Below are 14,341 nucleotides of genomic sequence, written 5' to 3'. Positions count from 1 at the left end.
ACCTTGACACTTATCGATTGGCCTCTGTCCGTCGTTCCGACAGAGGGAAAAATCCGTCGCAACGTCGCGCAATTAGAAAACAAAGAGAAATTCCCCGCAGAATTCGACGAATAATCAAAGATTAACGCCTGTGTATCTTTCGACACGAGGTGGTAGATTTGCAAGTTCGATGAAAAACTGTCTATATATATATATTTCAAGCCTGTTATAGCTTCGTAAAAATAAGTCGTACAACAATCGACTTTGACCTCTTGAAGTGTGGAACCTCCAGCTTTGACGACAGCTGTATATTTTTTTCAAAGATGTCTCTTTCTTTTTTACATTATGTAGCAAAAATATTTTATAATAAAAATAATTTTAATAATAAATTTTAATAATAAGTTTTATAATAAAAAAAATAATTTTAATTTTAGTCTCGAATATTAGTGAGAAAATTCACGTGCCTCTGTGAAAGTTAAACAAAATTTGTTCACGACTAAATCCATCTAGTCTTAAAACTACGTCACCTCGGACGCCAAATGGCAAAATTTTAGAATTTCTTGAATTTTTGCAGTTCAAAGTTCGATAAGGAAGACGTCACTCTTGAATATTGAAATAGCCCTAGACGTTTTAAAAAGTTTTTTTCAGTGATTTTCGAGAGATTGAAATTTTCGACAGTTTTCGACAACGAAAATAAATTTACTTAAAATTGTTGTTTCGCAGAGCTTGAAATACCGTCAGTTTTTCACCAAGCGTGCGAATACTTTCGTCCACTCCCCGCATGATGCTACGACGATGAAACGTTCGACATTATTCGAAACAGCGAGACGAACGAGATGCAAACACGAGCACGAGGTCCGATGAAATTAATTACTCGGTTAATTGGTCGCGGTCACGTCCATGATAATGGTAAAGAGCACCTATAATAAACGGGCGGCATCGATCGTATCGATCCGAGGGTTACAACAAGTCCTCGAATATCTCTGCTGAGAGATTCTCCCGTGATTAAATTAAACGCATTTCAAATTAAGTGATAGCCGTCCAAATCGAAACCAGCTGCTTTTCTTCCTGTCCAATTTAGCTTTAATTATCCAATCTAGTCTAAATTATTTTGTCCAATCTCCTTTTGTTTAAATTATTGTGAAACTGGCAATCAACGTCCGTGACTTTTACAAGCATTAACTCGATTATCTTGGCAATTAAGTCTGGGCGAGGATACGCCGTCTCTTTGACGAAAAAATTATCGACGTTTTCGGTTCAGAATGGAGCGTGCACGGTAATTGGATTCGAGGCAATTATTGGCCATCTCTTCGATGGTACGTGGGAATTTCAAAAACTCGAGTTTTTCGATAGAGAAAAGACTTTTTGAAGCTCGAAGCGTGCACCAAGCGCCTGACAAATCCAATCCTGTCTTTGTTGTTCACGATGTACACGCACAGTGACGTGTTCGTTCGAAAAATTCTTTTGAAACGTAAACGTTGTTCTTTTTTTTTTTTTTTTTTAACAGAAAATAGATGATTCAGTCTTCTGCATGCGACACTTTGATTAACGTGGGACGACGAGTAACTCTAATTTTCGTGCTTCGTACCTTCGTGAAAGAAAGTCTGAAAAAGGAGTTTCAAAAGTGTTTCGCCGAGCAAAACTTTAATTATTCGATGTTATTTAATTAAGGATGTTACATGTCTCTGACAAAGTCAGGGTAATCGATTTTTCCAGTGATTGTATTATACGCTGTTATTACGATTCTTTTAGAAGAGTAATTAACTTGGAGCTTCCGTCGACATCTAATGGCAACAGATAACTTTGAAAAACATTTTCCTCTCAATTGTCTAATACTCGAAATAATAAATCTTGATTTGTGCATTTTTCCTTTTTTTAACAAAGGAAGTGAAAATTCACAACGAAAATCACACGTAGATTTTTTTAAAAGAAAATTGATGTTTCAAACTAGTACTAGCTTCCAACTAACTTGTACAATTTAACGTGAAATTTAAAACGTTTGGTAAAATTTAGATAAAATCACACAGAGACATATCTGATAAGAAAATCATGACTAAACTAAACTTACCACCATGGCGGCCATGTTCCGCTATCTTCCTACGTTTCAAATTTTACAGCAATCACTAACTGAACAACATGTAATAAAATTTACTATTTTTCCAATGAAGTTTTTTTGAATTAAATTTTTCCACCTTACTATTTTTTCAACTTACTATTTTTTTATAATAAAATTCACTATTTCTTTCAATGTGTAATTTTAACTGCGAAAAGATTCTTTAATTTTCCTTATTTTGCAACCGTTCAAAGGCACGTTAACACTAAACGTGATATTCTGTCGAAGAGATTTTTAAGAGAGCCTTCCAAGAAGATTATCGACGAAGGATACTCCGTTCAGAGATGACTCTCGAGCGGCGTGGAGTGACTTCCGTTGACGTGACGACCGTCAGAAATTCGCGGCGCAATTACGGAGTTAATTAGGGCAGCGCTCTTCCACGACGCAACACAAAGTTGGCGAATTAACTTCATTACTTCCTGTCCTTCCCTTCCTCGATAGAAAAGGAGCAAAGAAGAAAGAAGAGGAGGAAACGGAGGAAAATGAAAGCCGAACGAACGAAAAAAAAAAAGAAATGAAAGAGGGGGAAAGAACGTTTGCTGATTAAGAGCTTCGGTAAAAATTAATTTACACGGACGCCGTGTAAATTACTTGTTGAGACTGATTATAAACCCGTGAGGCATTATTCCAACAGACACGGAGGGATAATGAACATTACGAAACAAAGTTACTGCTCGATAAAAGCTAAAAAAAAAAGAAAAGAAATGCAATTAAGAAGATGGGGAGAGGAAAATATGGGAAAGTGAACAAAGCGGAAATGGGATTGCTAATGATGAAAAACATACAATGATGAGGGAAAAAAATATATAAAAGCTGAAATCCCGTAACGTGTTTCTGACGAGAACGTGGAAATCTCTGAGAAAAAAAGGCAACATTACACACCACCGTGAATCCTTTGAGTTGCTGTGTATGTAGTGAAGTATGTTTGAAGTACGTGATTCATAGAGGAAGCAATTTTGACAAAGGGAAAGCATATACTCTTAACGGTGTTGAATGAAAAACGTAAAATATTGAATTTATATGTATATATTATATAATAAATCGTGAAAATTGTGAAAATTCAAATATATAGATATAGTAAATTAATATTAATTTGGATTATCAATATTCATCATATATATATAATTGTTTTATTATATATTACTATTACTATTACTATTATTATTATTTTTATTTGCTATAAAAAAATGTATATTAAACATTAAATTTAACTATCATTCTCTTATAATTAAAATTTTTATTTCCAATCAATTAAATTTTATTCACCGTGTCAAGTTAATTTTTACACTAATTCAGTGTAACTCAGATTATTCAAATAACAACCAAAATCAATAGTACACAAAATGTTAGAACTTCAGGGAATTATTGAAAAAGTATTGACGTAGAACATAATTACTCGAGTTTTACCACGAGAAATGTTGCTAGAATCCCCAGAACAAATCTCTTCGATACTTCGACAATTGTTGTCGACAATTCTGACACATGTTTCACTTTTATTGCTTTCGAAGTTACATTTACGCGTTATCACTCTGACGAACTGTAACCGTGAGCGATTTTATTTTCCAAGTAAACCGATTTATCATCGAGAGAGACGACAAGCTTTTCCGAGGCTCGTTTTGGAAGATGAATAACATGACTAATGAAAGAACATTCTTTTTTTTCAACTAAATAAACTTTTTTTAAATAAATAAAGAGACACCATGACTCGGGGAAACGATGCAACGTAGTTTTTGTTGAAAGTTTGAGACCGCGCGACAGCAACTCTCTCGTGAAAACCGACTCTGGTTTACTGGCACGGTTACCGATGTCTCGCTTTGTGCTGGAAACATGCACCACAGAGATAACACATGCCCCGGCACGATACGATACTACGATATCAGAAACGAATCACGGCAATCGATGTTCCTCTATGCTCTCCTTGCGAGCGAGAGATGGATGGCACCGTAGTATCGTGGGCGGAACAGCTGTCACCGTGTGTTTATCAATACACATAAAAATTACATGCCACATGTTCTCGTGAAAGTTTCGCCACGGAATGTCCTCATGAAAGTTTACCTCTCATGAGAAATCACCGTTGGTCGTCGGCGATCGCGCACACAAAGGTCACCACCGAGTGAGTTCCGTTTTCACGTCGACGGAGAAAATAAAATCCGGTGGACGACGTCGAATGAGAAACGTGTCGAGGTTACAGCTTCGCGTGTATATTCCTTTGGAAAACTTTTATGCGCGCAACACGCGTTATATATTCCAGAGAAGATTTCCCTCGAACGTGCAACTGTACTGGCGACAATGAAAAATTGCTTATCTAGACTAAATAAATTTCACTTGGTAAAAGAACCGTCAATTTGATGTTGTTTCGAAACGTGACTTTGACAGACGTGGCAGCTCTTCTCGAAGATGCATGTCTGGCAAAATCGAAGATTGTAGAAATTCAAACGCTTGTAAAAACACTGAAGAATTCTATTGAAGAATTTTATTAAACTTGGAACGTCAAAGCTAATATTCAACGTTCGATGAAATTTTCGAAATTCGCGAAAAAAGAAACATTGCGCAACGAATCGTAAAAAGGACACTTCAATCTTCAAATGACGATTGAAATGATGAAGAAAATGTGTTTTTAATATTTTCTACACGCGTATGAATTTTCGAGTAGAGAAGAGTCAATTTCACATTCGCTATAGGATATAAAGTCATCTTTGAAGAGAAAGAATTCACGGCTGTCCAAGTAGAAATGTCACGCTTTAAATTGAGTGAATAAGTTATATAATAGTTATATAACAGTTATACAAGTTATATAATCTTCTTTTATAACAGCTTAAATTATCGACAACTTTTCATTGTCATTGGCACATTTATACTCTTCACTGTCATTGTCATTCTTCTCTGCACTTGTATTTAAAATTCATTAAAACTCTTTTAGATATTGCCTTCAGAGTAGTTTGAAAACAAGCTGTTGCTTCTTATTATCACATTATTGCTTCTTACTGTTATTATTTATCTTCTCTGTACTCGTACTTAAACGATTCATTAAAATTCTTTAAAACATTGCTTTCAAAATATAAATCTCTGTATCTATTATAGTTGGAGAGTTTGGAAAGAAACTACTGCTTATCACTAACTATCGTTATTACTATTATTATTTATCTTCTCTGTAGTCGTACTTAAAGGATTCATTAAAATTCTTTAAAACATTGCTTTCAGAATATAAATCTCTGTATCTATTATAGTTGGAGAGTTTGGAAAGAAACTACTGCTTATCACTAACTATCGCTATTACTATTATTGTTTATCTTCTCTGTACTCAAAGGATTCACGAAAATTCTTTTAGACATTAACTTCAGAGTAATAAATTACTTACTTATCACTGTCACTATCATTATTTATTAATAATCAAGCGACTGCGAGCACCTTCGACTTGATCTCACGCTCGAGCGAGTGGACGAAGCAAATAAACGAACCGAAGGGCGGTAAACAGATCCGACGCATGATGTAGAAGATGAGAAAACGTGACACTAATACGTACCTCGTTAACGCCGCGCACGATGGCCCTCATCGTCGCATTTCGCGGCCCGTCCACGGTTTTCCCGTCGTCAGTCGGTCCCCATGAGGCGCTATAAATGTCTATGAGGTCAGGTTCGTGTCCCATGCTGTTCGCCTCGATCAGGTCTGTCATGTACGGCTGATCCAACATTCGGATCCCGGCGACTTTCGAGTCGTAAGCTACGCCCACGCCGCAGACGTCGTTGTCCCGGGCAGCTGCCACCTCGCCGGCGCATCTGGTCCCGTGGCTTTCAAGAAAAACGATCCTGATTAGATCCTGGCCGTGACCGGGGAAATGTTTTTGCTGCGCTTAGATTGCTCCGTGCTTAGAATCCAGACGATGTTAATCGTCTGGTGATTAGCAGACTGTGCAAATCGATCCGAGGAAGCGATTAACCACTTGCGCTGGCAACTGATTGCGGACCATAACGAGCGACCAAAACCGTATACAACAATTCGTCGCTTTCTTTTTCAACTCGTCGGTGTGACGTCGCTGGATAGAAGTTATTCAAAAGTAATAAATTTATTATTTGCTTTCCCTATACTTGAAACTGACAAAATATTGCAATTTTGGGACCTCCAGCGCAAGAGATTAAAGGCACGTTAATACAGAATGGCCACAGAAAGAGAAATGGTGGTCACGTGAGGGATATTTTTCACATAATACTGGAAAATGAATCCATTAATTATATTTCCAAATAAATTAACAAAAAATTTTAAAAATATGTGTTTGTAAAAATTATTTTTATTTTATATCAAACAAAATGCATTCGCTTGTTGGACTTTGCACGTATATATATATATATATATATGTTATAAATTTTTTATATTATAAATTATCCCATTATTATCAAATATATTCCAATTATTATTTTACATTAATTATTGGAATGTGTTAATAAGTAATGTGCTTCGACAATGCATTCGTTCTGTTCGTGCACAACTAATTCGTCGACCCGGGTTATCAAAATTTCGACACATTGAATAATTCAAAGGTGTACCGTGAAACGCTCTTTTTTTCTCGTTTCTCTTTAACCTCAATAAATTGGTGGTGGCATAAGGCAAGTAGAAATAAACGAAGCGCGATACTTGAAATATCCTCTCCGCGTTCGTCCTTTATGAGCACAAATAACGGGATTTTCTCGCGGAAAGGAACGAACACGATCTCCCTTGAATGAGAATTTACGAGCAACCGCAGCCGCTCGAGCACCCTTCCGTCGCGAGTTCAAGATTCAAAGACTCGGACGACGTTTTATGAGAGTTTCATTCCAACGAAAATGGAAAACGGGGAAAAATAGCTCGTCGCGGGAGAAAATTACCAAAGATCTCTCTGTCGTTTATTGGCTGCGCTTATTGCTGAATGCGCCTGGTTGGGGAGGCAATTGCAAACTCGACGACGCATCTGGTGGCAACGTTTTAACTGGCACCGCAAACAACCCGCGGTAAATGCGATTTTATTGCGCAATCAGCGGCCGAGATAGTCCAGAATTGGCTGCGATAACAGCCACAGCCGTTTAATCTTTCCATTTTCCATTTAAAGCAAAATTAAACGGCCGTTCTCGATGACGTCGCACCGATTCGAGTCGAGTGTTGATTTCACCCCCGGAACTGTCGTCGATTAATGCTATAAAATTTTTAGCGGAGAAATTGCAGTGCGAGTAACGGGGAAAAAATTTATAATATAACAACGAACGTATCAGATAATATATAAAATTAATAATATATATAATAATAATATATATATAATTCTAACAAATAGAATTATATATATATATAATTGTATGTATATAATTCTGTACAATTCTATAAATTCTTTTATATATAAGGGCTTCTACTTATACATTTTCCTAAAAATCATTCAAGCGAAAACACGCTCTTTCAAATATCATAAAGTTCCTGTGGAAGCTCGCATAAATTTTGACCACTTTGACAGTTGAGAGTGTTGAATCATTGCTGATTTGTTGCAGCGCTTATCGAACTTCGATTCGAAATTAATTAACGAAAGGGGCGTTCGCATGTGACTGAAAGTTACGAAACGTAGTACGAACTGTGGGAAACTGCACGCGCGAATGGATGACGAGCAAGGAAGTCGAAGGAACGAATCACAGAAATTAATCACAGTCCACTCACCAGTTGCTCGACGGGAAATTACATGAAAATCCGACACGAAGAGTCGCTCTTCTAAATTCAAATGCGTTCACCCTTCAAGTTCCTCTTCAGATAGAATCAGATCTATCAAAAACGCCAAGACGGAAACTTCGGGACATTTTGTCGAATGAAAATGTTCGGGGATGAATGTTCCTCAAAGGAAGTGCCGCCGTAACTACCAGTTAGTTTCAACAGCGATAAACGACAAGGAGCATGCAAAACGATATTGCAGCCCGAGGAAGTTGAGGCGCAGAAGACGAAGCGTCCGTCAGACAGGGAGCTACCGAAAGTTTCGCGTACTCGGTGACGGAGAAGTGTAGCGTAGAATCTCACGGTTCGTCGATTCCAAGTGGAAGTCGCTGTGCGCGAGCGAGTTCCATCGGGCTTTATCGGGGTCGTCTCTATTCGCTTTTATCGCCGTTGTGCTCGATTCGTCATGTTTCTAAAAACTCGAGCTTTCATCGCGTCGCGAACCAATAAAACCGAGAAACACGCATCGTAAAGAAGATACGAGAATACGATACACTTTGTCGGTGACGTATCAACACGTCTCGTTTTCCATTGAGTTTTCCACGTGTAAGCGATGTCACGGATTAACGGGGATGTCCCTTGTGAATCGCTGGATAAATCGAAGAATCGAAGAATCGAAGAATCGAGCACGTTCGAATTATATATAGGGTGTCATGTAACTGGTGGTACAAGAAAGGAAGGTGATGATTCTACATGAAAAACTGAATAAAAACTATAGAATAAATTTTTTTCATACGAACCTTCGTTTCCGAGAAAAATAGCTTCGATAGTTTATCGAGTACGCGTGCACTTGATCAAGATTCAACCTAATTATTGGAAGACATTCCTCTGGAAATTCGAAGAAATTTAATTTACCAACAAGATGGAGCACCATCGCATTTCAGTCGTGAAGCGAGAAATTTTTTAAACGAAAACTATCAATATTGGATCGACCGCAATGGAAGAATACCTTGGCCACCACGATCTCCGGACCTGTCACCGCTGGATTTTTACTTATGGGGTCATGTTATATCCATGTTATATCCATGATGCACTCTAGCGACACAGCGAACGTTGAACAATTAAAAGAAAAAATTATTATAGCGTTTGCAACATTGAAACTGCAAAATAACACATTAGAAAATGTTCGTAGAAATTTAATAAGAGCACAGTTATGCATGCAACAACGTGGACGTCACTTCTAACAATTTTTAAACTAAAAAAAAATTGGCGAAAGGTAGACATTATGTGCCTTCGCGTACGAACATTGGGAATGTTTGCAAATGTTAGTAGAGATAATAATGAAATGCGTTGGGTTGAATCTTGATCAGGTGCACGCGTACTCGATAAAAAAACTTTCAAAGCCATTTTTTTTTCGGAAAAAAAGCTTTGAAAAAATTTTATTCCATATTTTTTATTCAGTTTTTCATGTAGAATCACCACATTCCCGCTTGTACCACCAGTTACATGAAACCCTGTATAATTCGGAGCGATGATTGGAAATAAATACACTGTTCGTTCCCTGTTCGTTCTTCGTCGAAAAGTTCATAGGTGATTGCCTGTGAAATTTCTTTTCAGCGGACTGACGCGGCTACTGGAATGATCTGCGTGTTCGCCTCTTGAAATACGCAGGATGGAAAGGTCGAGGGTGAGAGAGACATTGCGAAAATGGCGAACGAATTTCATCGAACAGCGAGCGAACGGATGTTTCAGCTTCGTGTCTTACGAGGCAGATTTATCACGCGAGTTCTTTATTTCTCCAGTCGAGAGCCGTTTCAATTACCGTGCCAAGCTTTTCACGGTGTTCATTCGAGGGGGAAATGTTTGCCAGTGGCACAAACGAGACGTAGAAATTGCTCGGCAAGATTGCGTAACCCGCCCTCCCGCCGCGGCCAATAAGCGGATCGTGGAAAAATTTTTCTCCACGCCAGCTGCGAGAAAATTAGAATATTTCCCATAATTCTCGACGCGAGACTGAATTAGCAGCGAATCGATCGAAAACGCGAAATAATCAGCCGCCATAGAGAAAGCCTTTGCGCGAATATTCTCCCTCCCCGGATTCGGATTCACAAACTTTGTGAATGCAAACTCGAAGACAGAGCCGGTTCGCTCCCGATACGCTAACTGAAAAGTCGATTTCTCATTATCGGATGAAAAGTTTTCGCTGATTTGTCGCGAGGGGATGCTCGAGCATCGTTATAATCCTCGAGAACCGTGTCACCTTCAATCATCGCGAGAGGGTGAGGATGGGAGGAGGGAAAAAGAAGCAATATGGAGGTGAAATAAGAAGCTCGAAACAATTTTCCACCGTTAATAACCGTCTATCCGCCGGCCACGCTAATTGCTATCCGACGATCATTAATTACGCGATCGCATCGAGCTTCACTTCCAAGTTCCTATTACCCAACGCCACCAGCCTCTTTCTAATCTCGTTACTCGCAACACCAGTTACACTTTTTTTGCATAGCAAATAATATAATTCTGTAAAAGACATTTCGTGACAGCGCAGAAGATTTTTATCACGGTTATCATTTCACTCACCTATTGAACCAGTCATCGGTGTATCGGGGATACGGATAAGGGTCGTTGCTGCTGAAATCGTAAGAAGCTTTGGCGTTCTGAAACAGACCAACAGATTTCTTTTTCGAATCTTCGAAAAAAAGATAAGAAACGTAATTCTGAGAAATGCAACTCGAGAAAAGCTAATCCGTTTCCCTTGGCTTCGAACGTGAAACTTATCGAAACTTGAAATTGGATGGGTGAACTTTTGCTGTTTCTCTTTTTAACAACAGGCTACGTGACCACGAGTTTGGTTGGGAAACAGAGCTACTCTGGCTAGCGGCATTCGTTAGGATGAAAAGTCTCTTCAGTGAAACGACGACAGAAACACTGCCTTCCTTCTCCCTCTGTTGTGCTACATTTTCATCTTTATAACTTCTTTAACTCTGCCGTCGCTGTGCATTGCAAAAACTGCATTTTGCATGCGCATAAACCGGAATTCGTATTTTTCTTGTAACATCCCAACTGCTTGATAAGCAAAGGAGTGCCTTCACCATGGTAATCCTCTCTTCGAAGTCAATTTTTTTTCCTCGCGTCCCTTGCGAACTTCTGTTGTAACGAGAATACACTGCTGCTCGATGTTTTAAAAGTAACTCCTTTATTATCCTTCGCGATCGAATCCTTCCCTTCGCGCGTAAAATATTGCGCGAATTTCTACCGGCGATCAATCAGAATAAATCTTCGATAAAAATGTCCAGACTTCTCGGCTTTCGTAACTAATTGAATACAGTATCCAACGACGTGCAATCTACACGTCATGCAAATTCCTTTCTATTAATTTTAATCCACATAAATTTCTCATACCCGCAGACAACGCTGCTCGACTATTAATCTTCGTCTCGAAAAACTAGCCTCCGATTAATCCTTCCTCCTCTTTCTGTCTCTTCTATCGCCTCATTTTTTTCTACCGTCTAATTGAACAACACTGACAAGAGTCCCAGAATTTATCCTCCGACGGGATAACTAGTTTCCCAGTTTTTCGTTCTTTTAGTTTCATTACTCTTATAACAGTTGATTACAACTTTCCCGCGTTTGGGAAAACTATGCGAGAACCTTTTATTATTGTCTTTTCCTTGTTACTTCATTCCCTCCATCACGTGCTCACGACGTTTTCCCACATTTTTATTCATGAAACATCACGACTGTTTGCATTAACAATACGTAAGGTGTCCGGGAAATAGGTCGAGCATCGTCGTCATGAAACAAAATAATTCGACGTGCTTTATTATCCCAAGTGCTTCGCCAAAGTATCTGTCATACTTGCGAGCGTGAATTTATCAACTCCTGCACGTTAGCGTCTCCTTCAACCAATTGTGTTTAATGCGCTTTTCTTGTTTCTTCGTCAAACAGATCTGAAGGAGTTGGCTAAGCTACATGATCCGAATCGAGTGGATCAGCCTTCCCTTCGCAGGAAACTTGTGGCGAGACAGTTTGTAGAACGGACTGTTTCTTTGCGAACAGAATTCTCTCTACCTTCGCTGTTGTTTTTTCAAAGGCACTTGACGACTGAATCATTCTCTTATTTTTTGATATTTCCTCCCGCTGGACTTTTGTCCAAAATTCAAGATGAAATTTCCAAATGTTGAAGTGTGAATAGTACTCTCTTGATATATGTATATAACGAGTGGTAACAATCAACAAATTGAAAAGTAGAGCTATTACTTGTGAGAGGCTCAGGTGCACGAGACAGTTGAGAATATCTGTTATTTCTACTCGGATGTCCACAATGTAATTTACGTACAATACGTAACAATAAATAATAAAACAATGTAAAGTGATTACTTTAAATTAAATTTAAATTTTTGTAAAATGCAATAAAAATACCAATTGTAGGTGACAATTTCCAGATGTGGAAAATATTCTTCCAGAGCTGGCAGATGTTGCTGGTATATATAAATATTTTTTAACAAGTTTTGCCAATCTTGCATATCATTAAAGTAATTGCGTTTTTCTGTGTGTAAAATAAAAGGCAAATTTTTCACGAGAAACAAAAACTTTATTAATATTAATTGACCATTTTGTTCCACTTTATTAATATATTGACCATTACAGGCAATTTCTCTTCAGTGTTTCTTCACTTCTTATCTTTTCAAAAAAAAAAAAAAAAAGTTAAGATATATATTAGAGAAAAAAAACGCAATTACTTTTTGGCGAACGCAACATTCTTGTCGAGTTCTCCACTATTCTAGTGACCTATTAGACTGGTCTATTGAACTCTTACTTCGTACAGTTTGGTACAAAATAAACTGTTGCAGTTTTATCATATATAAAATAATTAAACTGCTATATATAAAAATAATTAAACGATTATATATAAAATAATTAACTGTTTCGCATGTTTTTATTTGCCACGAAAGTATAAATTACTCAAAACACCGGGTAAAATTGCAACGAGTACCCGGAAATATATAATTTTGCTCTACCCATCTCATGGTACACCTAGTTAAAGATACTGACTCTAATTTCAAAATGCATTATCCAATACGGTTCGCTAGGTTTCTCCTTGATTTTCCACTGGGTCGAGTCTCATCTCCCAGGTCAAAGAGAGCCGGTGAAAAACACTTGGCGTTGATTAACATCGACGAACAATGGCCGTCTATGCTCGAGTGGATCCTGGCCAGGACATCTCAGTCGCAGATTTTTGCGAGACCAAGTGCTTACGGTCTTCATTTGAATTTCAACGTGCCATTACGCGAACGTACCTCATGGACGTCCTTCTCTCATGATAGGGGCAAACGAAGGGGCTGAGAGGAAGACCAAATTTTCTGGAACGAACAATTCCGTGAAATCTATCTTCCGACGCAGCTCGTCAACCACTTTATGCCTTTATTGGAGAACGAATTTGTCGATAAAAGGTAACCACCGTCGGTCTAGCGAGAATTGCAGTCTTTGTTTCAGGTATTTGCTCGCTACAATGGCCGTACTTACGTAATTGTACTTCAGATCCGGATGCATGTAGTCGACTCCTGGAACAGAGGAAAAGAAACAAGGTTTTCAGAGTACGGAAAATACGATCCTGTAAACTGAGAGAGAAACGAAGGTTGCAAAGGCTGCCTCAGGATTCTACGAGAGGTTCGTTAAAAAGTGCCCTCGAGCTAATGATTCGGAGCTACTTTCCAGAGATCGAACTTTGCTTGCCGTGTAAAGTAACTTCTTGCTTTACGATTTCTCAGCCATTCGCTCCGGAAGGTAGCATTGAAATGTTGTACGCAATTTGTATTCAACCATCCAACTTCCATCTTGCGATAGAAGGTTAAATTTCTGCTACTGCTATCCATTCACGAGGAACGTGATCTTTCCTTTTTCTCCCCGTGAATATTGATCTCCCAGTTCCACGAAATACCACCACTCCGACAGATCGTCAGAGGATTAAACGATCGAATAACAAAACAATTTGTTTACCTAAATTTCGATTAGCGTTGTAAATTTGTAATATGTAATACGCGGCGCGATGTGACGTGACTTGCGCCAACGACGAGATAATTAACCCGATATTTGTCGAGCGAAATCGATAGCACCGAATAAAGGGCCAACGTCTTTAACAAGCTGTAATAAACTGGATATTCGAGGTTACAGCTTAGCGAAGATGTATGTCGAGGCTCTGGGCTTAATAAGCGGTTCAGACTGGCCATCAGTTACACCCGTCGTTCATCGTGAATTAAAAAAGTTCTTGGTGGAAAACACCAAGTAAGTAAGCGTCAAATGTCAGACCATTTCAGGGGGGAAGAGAAAAGTGATTTATCTTTTGCAAACTTGCCTTCTTGTCCCTGGATTACTCGCGTACCGGAAAGCGAAAATACAGTTTTTTAATATATCATTTTTTTATCCCCAAGTGGCATATGTGTTTTAAGTAGGATGTAATGTGTGCTATTCGACACACTAACGGTGTTTTCTACGAGTTTCTTTTCAATTATAACGATTACCACGCGTATTTACAAGAAGCTCTAATTATTGCTCGATATTTTCCAGCCTCTTTTGAAGGAAATATATTCG

The 14,341-nt window shown here is 38.4% G+C and overlaps 1 protein-coding gene across 2 annotated transcripts in view; it reads right to left on the bottom strand.

The window, feature by feature from the left end:
- Positions 1–14,341, bottom strand: part of LOC122537275 (neuroendocrine convertase 2) — a 46,244-nt gene that overhangs the window by 14,833 nt on the left and 17,070 nt on the right. For both annotated transcript variants that reach the window (XM_043670324.1, XM_043670323.1), the window contains 3 exons: positions 13,277–13,314; positions 10,331–10,407; positions 5,616–5,880 (listed from right to left, as the gene is read on the bottom strand). In XM_043670324.1, coding sequence (XP_043526259.1) covers positions 5,616–5,880; positions 10,331–10,407; positions 13,277–13,314 — 380 coding nt within the window. The remainder of the gene's footprint in view (positions 1–5,615; positions 5,881–10,330; positions 10,408–13,276; positions 13,315–14,341) is intronic.

The sequence above is a fragment of the Frieseomelitta varia genome, unplaced genomic scaffold (assembly GCF_011392965.1).
Source record: "Frieseomelitta varia isolate USP_RPSP 00005682 unplaced genomic scaffold, Fvar_1.2 scaffold_898, whole genome shotgun sequence".
Taxonomy (NCBI): domain Eukaryota; kingdom Metazoa; phylum Arthropoda; class Insecta; order Hymenoptera; family Apidae; genus Frieseomelitta; species Frieseomelitta varia.
This window is presented reverse-complemented; position numbering and strand designations above follow the sequence as displayed.